This window comes from Astyanax mexicanus, unplaced genomic scaffold, assembly GCF_023375975.1.
Source record: "Astyanax mexicanus isolate ESR-SI-001 unplaced genomic scaffold, AstMex3_surface scaffold_37, whole genome shotgun sequence".
Lineage (NCBI taxonomy): Eukaryota > Metazoa > Chordata > Actinopteri > Characiformes > Acestrorhamphidae > Astyanax > Astyanax mexicanus.
The window spans coordinates 1,786,800-1,806,164 of NW_026040047.1; the positions used below are offsets into that span (position 1 = coordinate 1,786,800).

Below are 19,365 nucleotides of genomic sequence, written 5' to 3' on the forward strand. Positions count from 1 at the left end.
TGTGTATGTGAATTACATTTACTGTTTACTCTGAGTGATACGGTGTTTAAAAAACGTAATCACCATAATTTACAAATTTTCTAAAGCAACATATATTGAATAGGGCTGTCAACATTAAAGCGTTATCACACATAATTCATTTGGAATGAGTGACCTTATTTTTTTCTTTTCACGTAAATTAATTACCCCACCGAGTCTAACCCCAACTTCCACTATAAACTGCCCTGCCCCCACCCAATGCAAGGATTTTGGTCTTGGTCTGGTCTATCAAATATACTTCTTTTTAATTGAGCTAAACTTCTGATAAGGCAGAGTTTAATCTGATATATATTAGCCAGATAATATACCACTATGAACAAACTCTGTCCCTGCTGCTCCATGCTGTTTACACGTGCAGTAATGTGCAGCGTTCACTCTCCATTCAGTTTACTACATCTACATCTAGCTGCACTTCCCATTGAAAACACTGTGTATATAAACATTTTCGTCTGAAGAAAAACAAGTGCAATTAATTGCAGTTAATCACACAATATTGTTGTGATTAATCTGATATATTTTTTTATAGATTGACACCACTAATATTGATATTGAATTCTTGCCCTGCCCTGTGTACAGTATACTACCATAAATATTACTCAGAAATATAAAGTTATATCTAGCAACACCTTAGCAACCATCCCTGAATCAGCACTTAGCAACACCAGAGATGCCATAGCGACACCTTAGCAACCACTAAGTAACACCATAGCATCCATCCATGAATCAGCACTGCAATAACACTCGCAGGTTCTCCAGGAAACTCCAGTTCTCCAGTGCTGATTCATGGGTGGCTGCTATGGTTTTGCTATGGTATATCTGGTGTTGCTTACTGGTTGATAGGTGGGCGCTAAGTAATGTATTTGTGTAAATTAGATATCAATGCGTAGCTATGGATACTTGCTTCGAGTTGGAACAGAGCTGATATCTCGAAAATTGCAGCCTAAATTAACTGGATAAAAAATGGGTAAAATAATAATAAAAAGAAGACTTAAAAATAACAGTACTGTGACTGCATAATGCAACCTACACTACACTAATTACTGTCCTTTCAGTAAATCTTTCCCGTGGAGAGAGCAGCGCAGGATCTTTCTTCATATAACAAGGTAATGAGAACATGTTCCATGAACTGATGAGCACAAAACAATAAAGATAAAGGAAGAGGAGCTGAAGCTGAGCACAGACAGATAAGACAGTTTAAAACAGTGAGTGAATGAAGAGTTCTACTCTTGTCAAAGTCTCACTCTGGGAGTGAAGTACGTACTTTGAGTCCAGCAGCTCCAGAGCAGATACGGGGGAGAGGGAGGGCCAGTGGTGCAGGAGGCCGTGGATCTCCCCCAGACTGCCCCAGTCCCAGCTGGGAGCGCTGGCTAGAATCTTGGGCAGGCTGTGCTGGTGAGCGCCGCAGTGGTGTCGGTGATCCCAGAGCAGCTGCCTGTCCGCCCGAGTCAGCCTGAGAGAGAGAGAGAGAGAGAGGACACAACAGAGAGATTAGAGAAATAAAAGAGATGTGGCACAAATATCATCTTCTAGACCTACTTTTTCCAACAAAGACTCGCAAAAAAACAATTATTAAGTCCATTATTTTCCAAGAGGAACAGCTTTCTATGTGAGTGTAATTGGATGTTAATTATTTTTTATCTTCGTGTCTAAATATAAGTTTCTGAGTGTGGGAAATTCGATTCTGCATTTAGAAATTTTATAAATTGTGTAGTGTTATGAAGATGTAAGGCAATTAATCCTGTAAATAATGTGTATGAGCACTGAATTATTTCTTAGGGTTAAGTTGATGTATAGAGGGACAGCTGAGTGGGCGAGAGAGAGGACGGAATTGGAAAAATGACCACAAGAATGAAGAATCTTTGGAGTCAATGTCCATGTTTGGAGTTAAGTCTGATGTGTAGCTGAACACCAGGGTTATCTGTGTGCATCTTAGAGCATGGTATTCTGTCTGGAACCTGCAGTCTGTCAACTGTTGGTGGCTCTGGATGATTGGTGAGAGTGCAGTTCCTGAAGGAAACGCTGGACGGTTGCACAGCTAACATGGCTCATATCGATAAATTAGGTATCCCAGGTCATGGTATGATGCAGCCAAGTGGTTGATAAGGTGTTGCTATGGTATATGTAGTGGTGGTTGCTAAGGTGCTTGAGCCTGAATGGGAGGAATGAGAGCTGAAACAGCGAGAAGCAGACGAGTGCTGATCAGTGTTGCTGTGAATTGTAGCTTGAAAATCTGCCCATAAGGAGTAAAGCACCTTGATGTCTGTCAGACAAAAGAAATACTGGGATTTGGTACAAGTAAAAATAATTTGGAGTCACTGGGAGGAATGAGGGATTAAAAATTGCCGCCGAAGGCTAACATGCTTTTTTTTGATAATGTAGGTCCTAGAAATGATTAATGCCAAATGTGGTGCTTATATCACAAAGTGAAAGATTCTTTTGGAATATGGATTTACCGTATTTTTACGGTATACTATAAGGAGCACCGGATTATAAGGCACGTTACGTGACACTAGTAAGGAACAGGGGTGTCGCCATGTTTTCCTTTTATTTCAGCAGCTCTTGCCGCTGGGTGGTAGTGGTGGCTTAACTAAGTTAAATAAGTAAAACTTTAATTCTTTAAAGAAAAAAAATATATTTTAAAGTAAAACTAATGCTGGATGTTAATCTACACAGGTTTCTCTCCTGAAAACTGTTTATTTGGGTGAATAAAGCACTTCCATTTATTTAAAGCAAGCTTAAATTTCCAGATTTTCACTAAGGCTGGGTGCAGCAGCATTAGCATTAGAAGCTAACCGAAAGTGCTAGCCACGGTTAAGGGCTAATACTGCTCCAGGCTCTGTGCTGGAGAACTAAACTGAAACTCCTGTATAACTCTGTACATCAGTGGAGTGTCTTTACTGCTCCTTAATACCTGACTGATAGAATTCATACATAAGGAGCACCGGATTAAAAAAAACACAGATGATTTTTGGGATAATTAAAGGATTTTAAGTGCACCTTTCAGTGCAGAGAACATGGTAATCTGCAGCACTACATGAAAGACACCACTTCATACTGGAACAGATACAGGTAATGAAAATGGTCAAGTTTAAAAAAAAAAAACTTTTGTGGTATCTGACATCATTTCTAGAACAAAATCATGACGAGTGATCATACCGATAAGACTGTCCGCTGTGCTCAGACTAAATATAAGGATTACTGAGAAACTGTTTAGTTCAAATTCAAGTCAAGTTTAAAAATCCCCTTTAATACACCATAAAAAATCCCCACCCTAAACACTGCCCAGTATTTACGATCTACCGCCTTTTTAAAAGAGCAAAGTATTGGGCACTGAACCTGATGCTTGTTAGTTATGATATAAACTAATGCAATTAATGCCTAAATATTAGCTGTCTGTTTTGGTTGCTAATCATAATTATAATCATTTAAACATATTGACCCTGTCCCAGCACTGGTTGTAGAAATGTAGATAAAAGTAAAATGGGACCAATCTGAATCCCCTGAAACACAGCGCAGCTTCACAGTCACATAGTGATTATGACATCTCAGTTCTGTCCATTACATTTGAAATAAAAAAATAGAATATCATTGAAAAGTTACTTTATTTCACTAATTCTTTTCAAAATGTGAAACTCAAATATTACATAGATGTATTAAACACAGAGTGATCTATTTTAAGCCAATTGTTACTTTCTGCAGTGTGGGCAGTGTGCCAAGTCCTGCTGGAAAATGAAATCTGCATCTCCATAAAAGTTGTTTTCAGCAGAGGGAAGCATGAAGTGCTGTAAGATTTTGTGGGAAAACAAAACTGCACTGATTTTAGATTTTTAGACAATAAAACACAGTGGATCAACACCAGCAGATGACAGACGTGTCTCTCCAAACCATCACTGATCATCAGTAAATTTTACATTTCATTTGTAAATGAAGGGAGCAGATACTAGATGGTATACTCGTACACTAGTATACTGCTGCCACTCATTTGTTTAGTGAATAAGTCAACGAAATTGTCCTACCCAAAAGCAGATGCCCGCGCACAGAGCTTCTCTATTCTCCTCCAGATGTCTGGATCAGGCGTCTCCAGAGACTTGGGGTCAGGGCACTTCGTCTGCTGGGGGCCCACATAGAGCACATCTACTGCAGGACTGGGGAAATCCACCTGTGCAGGTACAGCGGACATTCAGTGGAGGCCAGTAAAGAGTCTGTACATAAGAACACGCTGGAGCTTTAGAGTGATGCTCTACCTGCAGCACGATTCTCTCCGTCAGGTTCTTCCTCTTCCCACCAGCTCCCGCTGGAGAAGACTGCTGAGGCATACACAAACTCAGAAGCTTGGTTCCATTCGACAGCACCCTAAAAAACATGAATAAATACATGAAACATTACACACGTTACACAAAACTCACAAAAGCAGCTTCAGTGGCACCTCTTACCTCTTAAAGTCAAACAGAGGCATGGAGACTTTTCCCAGGAGCTCCGGGCCTTTACGCTGCTTGTTGGAATCAGGAGAGTTATTGGCGTTTTGGTTAAGAACGCCGTAGAGCGAGAGATTTAACATTGTCTCTAACGGTAACAACGCCACAGATATGGGGAAATTTATCCTGAAAAAAAAGAAACGATCATTAAAGAGAAAGAGCTTCTTCTGTTTCAATAAAGAGAAAGCTGATTTTTTATCACTTACAGTTCGTCCCATTTGACGTGATAGAAAAAGCTCTTGTAGGTTCCAACTTTCTTGGACTGGACAGGCTTGAAAAGGTTCCTGCCGTTGTGCGTCAGGGCACACGTCAGATAGTATTTTTCATAACTAGAATAGGAAAAGGAGAGAAAAGACATACAGTGGCTTGCAAATATATTCATACCCCTTGAACTTTTCCACATTTTGTCACCTTACAGCCACAAAATAAATGCATTTTATTGAGATTTTAGGTGATATGCAATACTTTGTGCTGGTTTAAGTGTCAGGAGAAACGAAAATGATGATGGTTTTCAAAACTGTTATCAAATAAAAATCTGAAAAGTGTGACGTGAAAAAGTATTTAGCCCCCTTTTCTTTAAAACCCCAAAATAAAATACAGTGCAATCAACTGTCTTCAGGAGGCCAATGGTCACTCTAGAGGAGCTGCAGAAATCCCCAACTTAGGTGTGAGAATCTGTATGCAGGACAACTATCATAAGTTGTGCGCTCCACAAATCTGGCCTTTATGGAAGAGTGGCAAGAAGAAAACCACTGTTAACAGAAACATACAAATCGCTGTTTTCAGTTGCAGCAAACATGTGGAAGAAGGTTCTGTGGTCAGATGAAACCAATGTTGAACATTTTGGCCTAAATGTAAAGCACTAAATGGGAGGAAAAGGAACACTGCTCATCACTCTGAACACACCTTCCCACTGTGAAACATGGTGGTGGCAGCATCATGCTGTAGTGATGCTTTTCTTCAACAGAGACAGAGAAGGTAGTCAGAGTTGACGGGAAGGTGGATGGAGCTAAATACAGAACAATCCTGGAACAAAACCTGTTAAGAGTCTGCAATAGACTTGAGATTGACATTCTAGCATGACGAGGACCCTAAACATACAGCCATAGCTACAGAGGAATGGTTTAGATCAGAGAATATTCATGTGTTAGAATGGCCCAGTCTTGAGAGGAAAAATCTCTAGATGTGCAAAGCTGGTAGAGACAAACCCTAAAAGACCTGCAGCTGCAACTGCAGTGAAAGGTGGCTCTACTAAGTATTGATATGGGGGGCTGAATACTTTTGCACATTATACTTTTCAGATTTTTATTCGATAAAACATTTGAAAACCATCATTTTCGTTCCACTTCTCAATTATGCAACACTTTGTGTTTGTCCATCACTTAAAATCTCAATAAAATACATTTAGGTTTATGGTTAAAAGATGACAAAAAGTGGAAAAGTTCAAGCGGTATGAATAATTTTGTAAGCCACTGTATATGGGTCAAAATGAATCATATGAGCGACTGTGTGAAATGCCTTAAACCAGGGCAGTGTGTTACATAATTACTGCTACAAAAATACCAACACCAACAAAATACCAACAGTCTGAGGAAGACGTCTGGAACATTTCCATAGACACAGACCAGTTAGCAAAATGATCAAACACTGCTTTATAAATAACCAACAAGTTCTAACTCTTTTATAACTGTAAGACTCTCTTTCCTGGAAGCAGAGTAGATTTGCATTGTGTGAGGCTGAGTGAAAAAGTGTCAAATGCTGAATAAAATAATATCAATTGCAATCCGTGGTTTAAAGGGCCACTAAACTTCCTGATTTTAAGTGACTCCACACTCATCTCAAATTTAAAAATGCTAGAAAATGGGAGGGGCACTGGGTGATGTATGGGTTTAGGAGTGGGTTACAGGTGATCAGGTGTGATCTGCTGGCTCAAACTGTGCGAGAGGTAAATGTGAGGGCTCAGAATGGTCGGGGACTTCATATACAGGGTTCTTGCACCATTAAAAAAATCTAATTAGAGGGGGGTGTCACGTGAGGTGATAGGAGATGGCCGCCTGAAACTTCGCTCCGCTCCTAAATATTCTAAAAATAGCTTTTTCTTCTCCGAAAAGGACATTCTGCTTTTAAAAAGGTACTACTATCCGTTTCTGAAACATGTCGGATCCACAAAATGACAAGGACTTTCCAATTTTTGCCTCATCTCGCCCTCAAAGAAGCAAGAAAAAAGAACCGCATGTGTCCAACGAACCGGCTAAAGCTAACATGGACGCCACGGCGTCAGCAGCTCTGTCTGATTCAGACCTGATCCTTGCCGAGATTAAGTCTGTTGGGTCGCGGCTGGACACCATGGATGGGCGACTGAACACAATCGCTGTATCAATCTCATCTATGGAAAGAGCTATCACCAACCTCACTCAGCGGGTCCAACAAACCGAAAGTAGGCTCAATGTAGCCGAAAACAGAATCTCGGCAGGCGAGGATGCTAACGATAAGCAGGCTACGATTCTCGCGTCTCTTTAGATTAGATTATATTTTTATACCGGTTAGTTATATACATTCAGTAATGGATTGTAAAATTGGCCCCATTTTGATCTCAGATCATAGTCCGGTTTATTTGAGCTGTAATTTCTGTGTAACTTTACCAAGGACAAAAAATTGGAAATGTAATTCGTCATTGTTGAGTAATGACACATTCTGCGAATCAATCCGGAATTCAATAAAATACTACTGGTCAGAAAATCAACACTCCCCAGTCTCCCCATGCATAATCTGGGATGCTGCCAAAGCCACAATTCGTGGCCATATAATCAGCCAGAGCTCGTTTATTAAAAAATCACGAGAGGAGAGACGACGCACTCTAGAGGCCGAGCTTCTCCGATTGGAACAGCAACATAAACAAATACCTAATCAACATTATTGGAATCAGTTGATTAAAGCAAGGGCACAGTTCAATCTCCATTACACGGATTATATAAAGAAGCTCCTTTTTTTAACTAAGCAAAATTTTTATGAGTACGGGAACAGACCGAGCAGACTGTTGGCGTATCAACTAAAGGCAGATCAGAACATGAAATCCATAAAAGCAATTAAAACAAATAATGGTGACATTACATATGACCCACATTTATTAAATGAAACTTTTCGAGATTTCTATAAAAATCTCTACTCAGCACAGCCCAAGAGCGGTGTAAATATTGAAGCTTATCTTGATCAGATTGTTCTACGAGTAGCTTCCGAAGCCGAAATAGCAGACCTTAGCTCACCGTTCACTGAGGAGGAGGTTTGGGAGGCGATTCAGTCTATGCCCTCTGGTAAGGCTCCAGGACTAGACGGATATTCTGTGGAGTTTTATAGGAAATTCTGGGCTGAGTTATCAACTATTTTTATGCCTGTTCTCCACCACATTTATGAACAAAATGTTATGCCAGATTCATGGAGAGCCGCATCCATCTGTCTGCTTCTTAAAAAAAATAAAAATCCACTGGAATGCTCTTCTTATAGACCGATAAGTTTATTGAATGTGGACTTTAAAATTATTTCTAAAGTGCTAGCTCGAAGACTTGATGGTTTATTACCACGGTTAATACATGCCGACCAAACGGGATTTGTAAGATCAAGATATGGTTCAGACAATGTGCGTCGAGCTCTCAATATAATAGACCACCTTAGTAGAAACACGGACCCAGCACTAATTGTTTCTCTTGACGCTGAAAAAGCGTTTGACATTGGGATTTCTTATTCGCGGTACTGGAGAAATCAAACTTGGGATCAATTTTTATCAATTTAATTAAATCACTGTACTCACACCCAGCTGCCATAGTTAATACAAATAATCTTAATTCTGGAATGTTTCCAGTGGCTAGGGGCTGTCGTCAGGGGTGCCCACTCTCTCCTCTCCTTTTTTCCTTAGTAATTGAACCCTTAGCTCAGTCAATCAGAGGTAATATACTTCTTTCTGGCATTAATATTGGTGGAGAAGACCACCGGATTTCTCTTTACGCAGATGATGTCCTCTTGTACTTATCTAATCCGGACAATTCTGTTAAAGTTGTCCTAGATTTGATCTCAGAATATAGTTTAGTGTCTGGCTATAAAATTAATCTTAGTAAATCATTGGCTCTGCCCATGAATATCTCACAGGATGCTGACATACGACATTTATCTCCCTTTCAAATCTCTGATATGGGATTCAGATATCTAGGAGTATTTATTACACCTAAGCTGGATGATTTATTCACTGCTAATTACCCATCACTCTGGGGCAAAATTGATCAAGACCTGCGCGTCTGGACTTCCCTCCCAAACTCGTTTTTTGGCAGAATCAATGTTATAAAAATGAACGTTTTACCTCGACTAAATTACTATTTTCAGACTCTTCCCTGCTATGTCTCTCCTTGTTTTTTAGGAACATAAATGCTAGCATAACAGAGTATATATGGAATAAAAAGAAACCTCGAATCAAACTATGAAAACTTACCAAACCCAAAGAAAAGGGAGGTGTCTCTCTACCTAACTTTCAACTTTATTACTGGTCAGCACAAATTAAACATATGGCATCTTGGTTTTTAGACAGGCAAGATTCCAGATGGGTTGGAATTGAATCTTTATTTTGCAAGCCACTTGAATTAAAGTCTCTCCCATTTATTTGTTCCATAGAAAAATGTGATATCCTAAAAGACAAGTACATTATTTACAATACACTTCTGGCTTGGAATGATGTTAGGCAATACTTGAAAATCCCGAACTCCATTTCTTTATATTCCCCAATTTTCCTCAACCCAGATTTTCCCACGCAACTAAGGACCATAGGGTTACGTAACTGGTTTATATGTGGAATAATAGATCTGTCCTGTATATTCAATCAAGGTTTAATGACTTTTGAGCAGATAAGGACTCAGTTTAAGGTCCCAAACTCAGATTTCTTTAAATACCTGCAGTTACGGCATTTTGTAGATTCCCTATCTAAAGATAATAAGTTTCACAGGGAGCTAACTGATCTGGAGAAATTTCTTATTAAACCTGATGGTCTCCTGTGCAAAGTCTCTTATATATATTCTACCCTGTCTGATGCCAGTATATCATCTTATGACTCATTGAGGTATGTTTGGGAGAGGGATCTCTCTATTACATTTGATGATGATACATGGAACAATATTCATAAGAAAATATTTCCCAGTTGTACCTCTGTTAACATTCAAGAACAGAATTTCAAATTCTTTTACAGATTTTACCTAACTCCTACACGTCTTCACAAGATGTTTAGAAGTGTATCTCCAATGTGTCCCAACTGTAATACTGAGCATGGCACATTTATGCATATGTTTTGGAAATGTACAAAAATTCAAACATTTTGGAGAGATGTCCACCAAGTTGTTATAAAAATGCTGGATAAAAATGTTTCTATGTCACCATATTTGTATCTTCTGAACTACAGCCCTGATGTGGGTTTAAATGAGAATGAAGCCTATTTGTTGGGAGTCTTATCATATCTAGCAAAAAAATGCATCTTACTGCTGTGGATATCCCGAATGTTCCCTCACTCAATATGTGGTTGACACAGGTATCTAACCTTCTTCCATTGGAGGAACTCACTTTCAGAATTCACAATAGACACCAAAAATTCTGTAAAATCTGGTCATCAGTCTGGAAAACATTGGACGATTTGTGATTATCCCTTTTGTATCATGTCTAGTATTCTGCTTTATCTTTATTTTCCGCGATTTTAATGTTATTCTTATTTTCCATGTTGTTATTTTCTTTATTTTACCTGTTATCCTCTACATTTACATACTATGTTAACCTCCTTTTGATACTGATGTGACGAGAGATTTTAAATTTGTTTTGATATAATTGTAATGTTTGTAAAATTCAATAAACATATAATTACAAAAAAAAAAAAAAGAAATCTAATCTAATCTAAGACCTTTTTAAGACCCAAAAATGTATTTAGAATTTCTTTAATAGAAGATAATTTATTGTATTGGAAGGTAAATCTTAGAAATTATTCAGCCTAAAGAGATGTGTTATTTATTATAGTCTTAGTCAAGTCTTATTTTGACCTTCCAGTTAGCTGATTTAGTTAATATGTTAGCTAGCTAACTCGCCGCTAATGTTAGCCAGCTCTCTGCTACCTTAGCTAACTCTTGGCTAATGTTAACTAACTTTTGGCTAATGTTAGCTAGCCTTAGTTCTCTCCCCATTAACGTTAGCTAGCACATAACATTAGTATGTGCTGTTCTGCCGGCATTAAGCGCACCATCTGAAAATGTAATGCCTACAGCAAATTTACAGTCAATTTAAGACAATTTAACACCTTAATCACCTGGATTTTAATTTAAGACTTTTTAAGGACCCGCAAGTCGATGTTTGCTGTTAGCCAACACGCAAACACTGCTGTGGCCTGAGCTAGTTAGCTACACCTATAATAAGCTAAGCTAGTTTACCTACTGGTTAAATAAAATGGAGAAAGAAAGTGGCTAAATATTTTGTACAATTTTTTAATTATTTGCTCTTATTGCATGTTTTTAAAATAATGTTTTATCCTACACAGACTACATTAAACTGAGTGTTTAACTACAGCCTGGGGAGAATAAAACCTCCTCCCTGCAATCTCTCAACTATAATCACTTTACAATCATTTTACTTTACAAGTGAGATAAATTCAGGATGAGCTGGTTGTGCACAGGAATAAAGAATAAACAGTAAAACAGGAGAGAGCACACTGAGATCCTACTGAAACCTCAGTAAACACAGACACTGGATTTGCATAAGCGTCTTTATTTTTTTAGACTAAATAAACCTTTATGTAACCTTTAAAACACTCTGCATGGATTGTTCTGTTAACTTGGAGGATTTAAAATAATGATTATAATTAATTAGAAGAACAATTTCTTATCACTAAGACATGAGTATATAGTATTCTACTCTCTACTATGGATGTCAAAAGAACTGGAACTTCAGAGGTGAAGTGAGTATATTTGTGTATATTTGTGACACAGAGGAACTGAAACTACCACAGAGGTCATGTGTACACTATGTTCTCCTGAACTGATGATGTCAGCATAATAAACCACCATAACAACAGACAGACAAGCTAAATCACCATTCATGTTCAAACAGAAGGAAACTGACTTTTGTCTTTAACTCTGTGAACAGAAGTGCATCAGAAAGTTGTCGCACAGCTAACCGCCTCAAAAAGGCAAGATCTAAAACCCACAATTTAAAAGTTTCATCAGAACATGCAAAACTGGAGTTTCCATAATCATTTGTGAATTGTGTTTAGAAAAGCAAATATAAGCTTGTTCAGGTTAAAACTGAAATGTGAATCTGATTGTGATTGGATGTAGAGAAGTATAAACATATACCATTCTGTCTTTTTATTGGTTTATACTGTGATCCATCACACCTGCACACCTGAGAACTCCAGATAAACAGTCCAACTAAGCTTCTTTAATATATTTACTTTATTCTTCTAAAATACATTCATTTACAATCAGCATATATGCAGCTGAAACAGGGAACTGCCTAGTGCATCCCACATTATATTAGCTCTGCACGACAGTAGGTGAGCTCTGCGTGACAGTTAAAAAGCTCCGCGTAATTCTTATTCTTATTTCTATTTCTTATAGAATCAGTGTGATAGAAACCAGTCTGTTAAGTTTGTGTTATATGATTTTGTCAAATTTTTCATTTTTGACGTTTTCTTTAAAATTATATTTTTAAATCTCGTCTCATCTCGTCCTCGTGAACCCAGTATCACCCCTAATATTAACATTTTAATATCTTAACATTATAGTCGTTATGGCTTTCAGAAAAATGTAAACATAACATATTACACTGGATTGACGGTAGCTCCTGCCTGGACAAACATGAGAACAGTTCTTTATCTGAGGAGCTCCTGCTGCTGTTTTTCACTGCATACATTTTTAAATAGAAAAACAAACAACTAACAGAGAGGAAAGAAATTGCGCAATCGTTCGAAAAGACGAGCCCTGAATCGATCCTGGGTACAGAATCATTTATTCAGCACAAGTGATAAAACTCCCTAAACCTCTGCATATGAGGTGCAAATAAAGTTCAAGAGCAACAAATATAGCCCTGTTTAAATATACTAATAATGTAGTTTAAAGAATAATTTTACACACTGAACTGAATGTATTTGTTAACTGGAAAAAGAAGGAAATTGTGGCTGATTTTAATACTGTAATGCCTCTAATGGCTTCAATAATAAAAACAATGTAAATTGATATTAAACTGGTCTCACTTGTGCAATATAACTTTGAGAAATACCTCTTTTGAATACCTAAACTTTTAGTATTTTAGGGTTATTAATAGTGTTTATTTAACTATTTAAAATATTTAGTTTGGTAAAGGAAGCCATGTTAAAATTAGTAGCGTATCTCCTTCCTTTTAGGGTAAATTGTTTCCATTCTTTACCAAGTCTGATTTCTTCATATATTATATAATTTTGTGGGAAAAAAGTAAACCCAATACTTATCAAAGCCTTAATTTATAGTGTTAGTGTTTTATATCATACAGCTCTGGAAACAAATTAAGAGATCATTTTCTCTGATTTTGCTATTTATAGGTTTATGTTTGAGTAAAATGAACATTGTTGTTTTATTCTATAAACTACAGACAACATTTCTCCCAAATTCCAAATAAAAATATTCTCATTTAGAGCATTTATTTACAGAAAATGAGAAATGACTGAAATAACAAAAAAGATTCAGAGCTTTCAGACCTTAAATAATGAAAACAAGTTCTAGAGTTCAGAAATCTATATTTGGTGGAATAACCCTGGTTTTTAATCATCACAGTTTTCTTGGCATCATGTTCTCCTCCACCAGTCTTACACACTGCTTTTAGATAACTTTAAGCTGCTTTACTCCTGGTGCAAACATTCAGGCAGTTCAGTTTGGTTCATCCATCTCTTGATTGTTTTCCAGAGGTTTTCAATTTGGTAAAATCAAGAAAACTTATTTTTTCCAAAGCTGTATTTACTTCTAACAGTAGAGTAAGTCACAAACCTATATTAAAGCCCAGTCATAGAGAGCAAAAAAATAAATAAATAATGAAAATAATAAAAATACTGTGGTATACCGTTTTATTAAAACGGCCCTGAAGGTTTTGGGCAGATCTGTTAGTACTGTAGCTTTTAGTAAAATGAATCGGTACCTGCTGACCCACGCTGCGTAAATCCCATGTACAGCGTAGACCGTGAACTGCACGTGATCTGTGGTGCCGGAAGCTTCTCTGCTGTCTCTCTGGGTCTCTGAAGGCTCTCGCTCCACATAAGCAGGAGAGGCGGGACAGAACGAGCGCACGTACAGTGCAGCCAATACATACACCGCACGCGATAGCACCTCCACACTGTCCCTAACCGGGCTGTTGTAACCTACCAATAAACAAACACACCGTAAATACACACATAATACTGCCTGAAACTACAGTACAGCAGGTTCCATCACCCTCAGTTCATTATAAACTTTACTTTCACTCTAAAATCTAACTCTTCTTACTTATTAAACTGCACAGGAAGTGCCAGAAGTCCACTTCCTGTGTGAGAGTTCATCTGCTAAGACTGTTACAGAAAACAACAATAGGAGAATAAACAGATCATCAGGTCGACTGGCTCAGACTGAACGGAGCACAGTGAAGGGGAGGAGGAGGAGGAGAGGAGGATACTGATAAGATGTTTGAGATATTTGATATTTACAGGTGTTTGGATAACTCAGGTGTGCTCCATCGCTTTATTAGTGCAGGTATAATAATCCTAGAGTTGACTGTAAGCTTCCAAACAGCTTTGGAGTGTGTAGTTGTCATTATTAAACACATGGAAAAGAGCTGTGATATGATATGAGAAATCAAAGAAAACCAGGGTCAAAAAGGGGAATCGGTCGGGAATAGGAACTGTGTGGAATATTACGAAAAAAAGGAGCAGCATAAGCGTTATCCACTAACCATGCTAGCCCTTTTACCGTTCAGAGGTATTATCGGCCTGTAGCCTGCTGATAACCCCAGCTAGCACTCCTGGAGCAGCATTAGCATTAGCCGCTAAGCTCCATCTCTATAGCCTTAGAGTTATTCAGACTGTAATCTGCGTGTTAACCTTGTTAAAAAAGCTACCTGAGACAAACTACTAGCTGACAGCACCCTGGTTTACCGGAACACTCAGGGGTCCTCAGTGTAGCGCTGTCAGGCAGCATTTACTAGCACTAAGCACCTGCACTGCTGAAAATATTGGAAATCTAAGCTTACTGTAAATACACGGAAGCACTTTACTCACCCAAATAAAGATTTCAGAAGAGAAATCTGTGTAGATTAACATCCAGCACTTGTTTCACTTTAAAAGAAAATGTTTATTTTATTTTTTTTTTTACTATGCCTTATGTATGAAAAAAGTAATTCATTGTTAATTCACCATATAATATGGTATAGATGGTCTGAAAACAGAAGCTTCTAGCTGTATTTACTTTCTTACTCCCGTCAGACAGCTCTCAATCAGAAAAGGGGGGGGGGCTTTTTTCCCCCCTCGAATGGCTGTTTGCACTCTAGAACCCCGTTTAATCTTTATGCTTTTTGGAGGCCTTCTCAGCTTCACTTGACCTTACTACTTACAATAATCTTCCCACACATACGGACTATAAGGCGGATCGAGTTATAAGGCGCACTGTAAATAGACATCTGTTTTCTGGTCTATTTTATCTACTGTGGTCACCTAAGTAAACAAAACTGTATTTCTTTAAAAAAAATATATATATATTATTTTACAGTCAAACAAGTGCTGGATGTTAATCTAAAGAGATTTCTCTTCTGAAAACTGTTCATTTGGGTGAGTAATGCACTTCTGTTTATTTCCAGTAAGATAGATTTACAGATTTCCACTAGTGCAGCAACATTAGCATTAGCAGCTAACTGTTAGCGCTAGCGGGACATAAATGTTGCCCAGCAGAGCTACATTGAGGAACCCTGAGTGTTCTGGCAACCCAGGAATATTCATTCCACATAGCTTGTTTTAACACGGTAAACACACAGACTACAGTCCTATATACTCACCTCTGAACGGCGAAAGAGCTACTGCTTAGCACAGTTAGTGGCTAATGCTAATGCTGCTCCAGCAATGCTAGCCGGAGATAGCTTGCTTCATCTTGCAGGTAAACTGCTGAAAAAACTGTTTTACTGTTCTGCTTTGGAGGATTAACAAAGCCTTACACATTGATCAGCCATGCTTATACACTGCACACTGTTTTGAACCAAATATAAATGAGTTCATTGCTACTTACCGTCTGATTGAGCGGATTTGGCAGCAGCCTATCAAACGAGAGTGTGTTATAAATACAGAGATCTGTTGAATTGTGTATGAAAATGTATTTAACATCTACATCATGCTCTCTGACCTTAGGGGAACAGGATTTAGCAAGGTTGACTGCGTGCTTTAATCTCTTCACAGCTTCAGTGATTGCTGGTGTTTCCACCTCATCCAGCGAACAACACAGATTTTTAACAGCATGGATTACTGAATCAACCGTTTTGTATTGGGTACTCTAATGAGAGAGAGAGAGAGAGAGAGAGAGAGAGAGAGAGAGAGAGATGTGGAAATATCTCATTATTCAAATATTCACTGGGTTCAGATGTTATAGGTGTTTAAAGAAGAATTATGAACCTCATTCTGAAGGAGGAGGTTGACTTGATTGTTGTAGCCCTCTAAATATTCTGCAAGGATATCTCTGCAGAAAAAAACATGAGATTAATTTAGCAGTGGGTAAAATATTTCACTGTATTACAACACACAAAATGTATTAGTAGAGGCAAATTTGAAAAAAATATATAGGTATTTAAAAGCAGTGATTTTTATTCGAAATGTGCTGCAATTCAACCCATTAAACAAGACTCAATAATACAGTTTTATTGTCCAGCTCTAAATCCTACCTTGTGACGTTCTCCTTAAGAGGTTTCTCAATGTGGCCAAGGTATTTCTCCAAGTCAACGGGTGCGGTGTCATCCTCTGCCTGTTGCCATGCATGGAAGAAAAGCACATTTTAAGAAAGTTCTGGTTAAAGTGCTGATTGGGTATAAAAAGCCGACAGCGCTGTACAGAATCTCTGGTTCTGATAATATTAGTGAGAACTTTAGAATACCGTTCGTGCCAGATCTCTCCTCATGGTGCTCTGGGCGAGGAGCTGCAGCTTAATCTCAGTTTCCCATTTCCTGCAGTTCTGCATGTACTCATGGCTGCCCAGGCTGTGCTTACTGAGGAAGGCAGAGGGAAAGCCTTAAAGCTTAATGTGGAGGAATAAAGATACAACTACTCGTACAAACGTTCTATTTAAGGCTGAATTAGTCCGATAATTAAACACCTGTAAAGCCTCAGCAATATCCTAATCCCTGTTCACACCTTCTCATTTCATCTGTCTGGAGTAGCAGGATAATTTCTGGATTACCGCATAAAATGCAAGGGATTGGGGTTATAGGGATGGGGAAGTGATTTTAGAGGCTGGGGATTGGGAGGATGGAGATTAGGGAACTGAGGATTTGGAGGGTTGGGAATTAGGGGGTTGGGTATTGGGGAAGTAATGATTGGAGATTGGGGTTTGAGGATTGGGGGATTAAGCGGATTGGGGGTTATGGGGTTGGAGATAGGGAAGGGTGGGGATTGATAGGGTGGGGGATTGGAAAAGTGAAGACTAGAGATTGGGGGGCTGAGCATTGGGGATGGGGAAGTGATGATTAGGGGAGGTTGGGGATTGGGAAAGTGATGATTAGGGGAGGTTGGGGATTGGGAAAGTGATGATTGGGGGAATTGTGTTTGAGGCTATTGGGGTTAGGGGGTTGGGGAAGTGAAGACTGGGGGTTGGGGATTGGGGGACTGAGGATTGGGGATTAGGAAGTTAGTGATTGTGGGACTGAGGATTGGGGATTAGGAAGTTAGTGATTGTGGGATTGAGGATTGGGGATTAGGAGGTTGGGAAATGAGGATTAGGGGGATTGAGGATTGGGAAAGTAAAGATTGGAGATTGGGAGGCTGGGGATTGGGAGGCTGGGGATTGGTAGGCTGGGGATTGGTAGGCTGGGGATTGGTAGGCTGGGGATTGGTAGGCTGGGGATTGGTAGGCTGGGGATTGGTAGGCTGGGGATTGGTAGGCTGGGAACTGGTAGGCTGGGAACTGGTAGGCTGGGAACTGGTAGGCTGTGGATTCATAGGTTGGGGATTGATAGGCTGGAGATTGGGAGGTTGGGGATTGGAAAAGTGAAGATTGGGGGAATGGTGTTTGAGGATGTTTGGGTTAGGGGGTGGGGGAAGTGAAGACTGAGGGTTGGGGATTGGGGGACTGAGGATTGGGGATTAGGAAATTAGTGATTGAGGAACTGAGGATTCGTAGGTTGGGGATTGATAGGCTGGGGATTGGGAGGTTGGGGATTGATAGGCTGGGGATTGGGAGGTTGGGGATTGATAGGCTGGGGATTGGGAGGTTGGGGATTGATAGGCTGGGGATTGGGAGGTTGGGGATTGATAGGCTGGGGATTGGGAGGTTGGGGATTGATAGGCTGGGGATTGGGAGGTTGGGGATTGATAGGCTGGGGATTGGGAGGTTGGGGATTGATAGGCTGGGGATTGGGAGGTTGGGGATTGATAGGCTGGGGATTGGGAGGTTGGGGATTGGGAGGTTGGGGATTGGGAGGTTGGGGATTGGGAGGTTGGGGATTGGGAGGTTGGGGATTGATAGGCTGGGAATTGATAGGCTGGGGATTGGGAGGTTGGGGATTGGGAGGTTGGGGATTGGGAGGTTGGGGATTGGGAGGTTGGGGATTGGGAGGTTGGGGATTGGGACGTTGGGGATTGGGACGTTGGGGATTGGGACGTTGGGGATTGGGAGGTTTGGGATTGGGAGGTTTGGGATTGGGAGGTTGGGGATTGGGAGGTTGGGGATTGGGAGGTTGGGGATTGGGAGGTTGGGGATTGGGAGGTTGGGGATTGGGAGGTTGGGGATTGGGAGGTTGGGGACTTACTTCTGCAGAACTTCTTCCCGCCCACAGACCTTGAGGATGTAGCTGCCGATATCCACCTGACTCAGGTCATCATGAACCCAGCAAAGAGCTTGCATTATCAGCAGCTCCACTGGTGAACTTACTAAAAGAGAAAGGGGGAAAGAAAGAGAGAGAGAGAGAGAGAGAATAAAAGGGAGGGTGAGAACAAAGGAGTTTACTGGAGTTACAAATATAAACCTTCCAAATGTTTTCACTCCTGAAAAACGAAATGAAATTGAAAAAGTCTTAATAGATATTATAAACAAAGGTACTATAAAAAAGTAAGTACAAACGAAACTACGTGTTTCTTTTCCCCAATTTGCAATAAAAGAGGGTTTTCATTTTTAACATTGTACAAGTTTACCTTTCTTAGAAAAAGGAGAAACCCAAGGCTCAAAACTTCTTTGGGCAAAATTAAAGTCAGTCTAAATTTGTGGTTGTAAGTTTATATACACTAACAGGAAAATAGAAGCTGGAGTAGTTGATTACCTCAGCTCTGTTCCCCCAAACACACAGACAGTGACACTGGGGTTTACAGAGCTTCCAGTACGAACCAATTTAAAGGTTACAGATTTCCCTTCTGCAGAAATAATCAAAATCAAACATCTGTATAAAGATAAAGAGGCAACGGGAGTTTTTTGTAAGAGTAAAGAACTTGGTGATCTGTAGAACAGAACAGAGACACAGTGATAAACACGACATAGATTACAGAGGACAGAAAAAAAAGTAATTTGTGGCCACTTAAAGCTCTGTGGCTCTTTGTTACAGACTTGGCTTTCCATGGTGATGAATCTCAGGATCTAAATCAAACAAACTGTCAAGA

The 19,365-nt window shown here is 39.5% G+C and overlaps 1 protein-coding gene across 2 annotated transcripts in view; it reads right to left on the bottom strand.

Moving 5' to 3' along the window:
• The window catches only part of pik3c2a (phosphatidylinositol-4-phosphate 3-kinase, catalytic subunit type 2 alpha), a 55,895-nt gene that overhangs the window by 18,609 nt on the left and 17,921 nt on the right, over nucleotides 1–19,365 (bottom strand). For both annotated transcript variants that reach the window (XM_022679940.2, XM_022679941.2), the window contains exons 5-16: nucleotides 18,525–18,645; nucleotides 16,655–16,766; nucleotides 16,446–16,525; nucleotides 16,180–16,243; nucleotides 15,914–16,060; nucleotides 15,800–15,827; nucleotides 13,692–13,911; nucleotides 4,721–4,843; nucleotides 4,473–4,640; nucleotides 4,284–4,392; nucleotides 4,056–4,198; nucleotides 1,301–1,489 (exon numbers count right to left, since the gene is read on the bottom strand). In XM_022679940.2, the coding sequence (XP_022535661.2) occupies nucleotides 1,301–1,489; nucleotides 4,056–4,198; nucleotides 4,284–4,392; nucleotides 4,473–4,640; nucleotides 4,721–4,843; nucleotides 13,692–13,911; nucleotides 15,800–15,827; nucleotides 15,914–16,060; nucleotides 16,180–16,243; nucleotides 16,446–16,525; nucleotides 16,655–16,766; nucleotides 18,525–18,645 (1,504 nt within the window). The remainder of the gene's footprint in view (nucleotides 1–1,300; nucleotides 1,490–4,055; nucleotides 4,199–4,283; nucleotides 4,393–4,472; nucleotides 4,641–4,720; nucleotides 4,844–13,691; nucleotides 13,912–15,799; nucleotides 15,828–15,913; nucleotides 16,061–16,179; nucleotides 16,244–16,445; nucleotides 16,526–16,654; nucleotides 16,767–18,524; nucleotides 18,646–19,365) is intronic.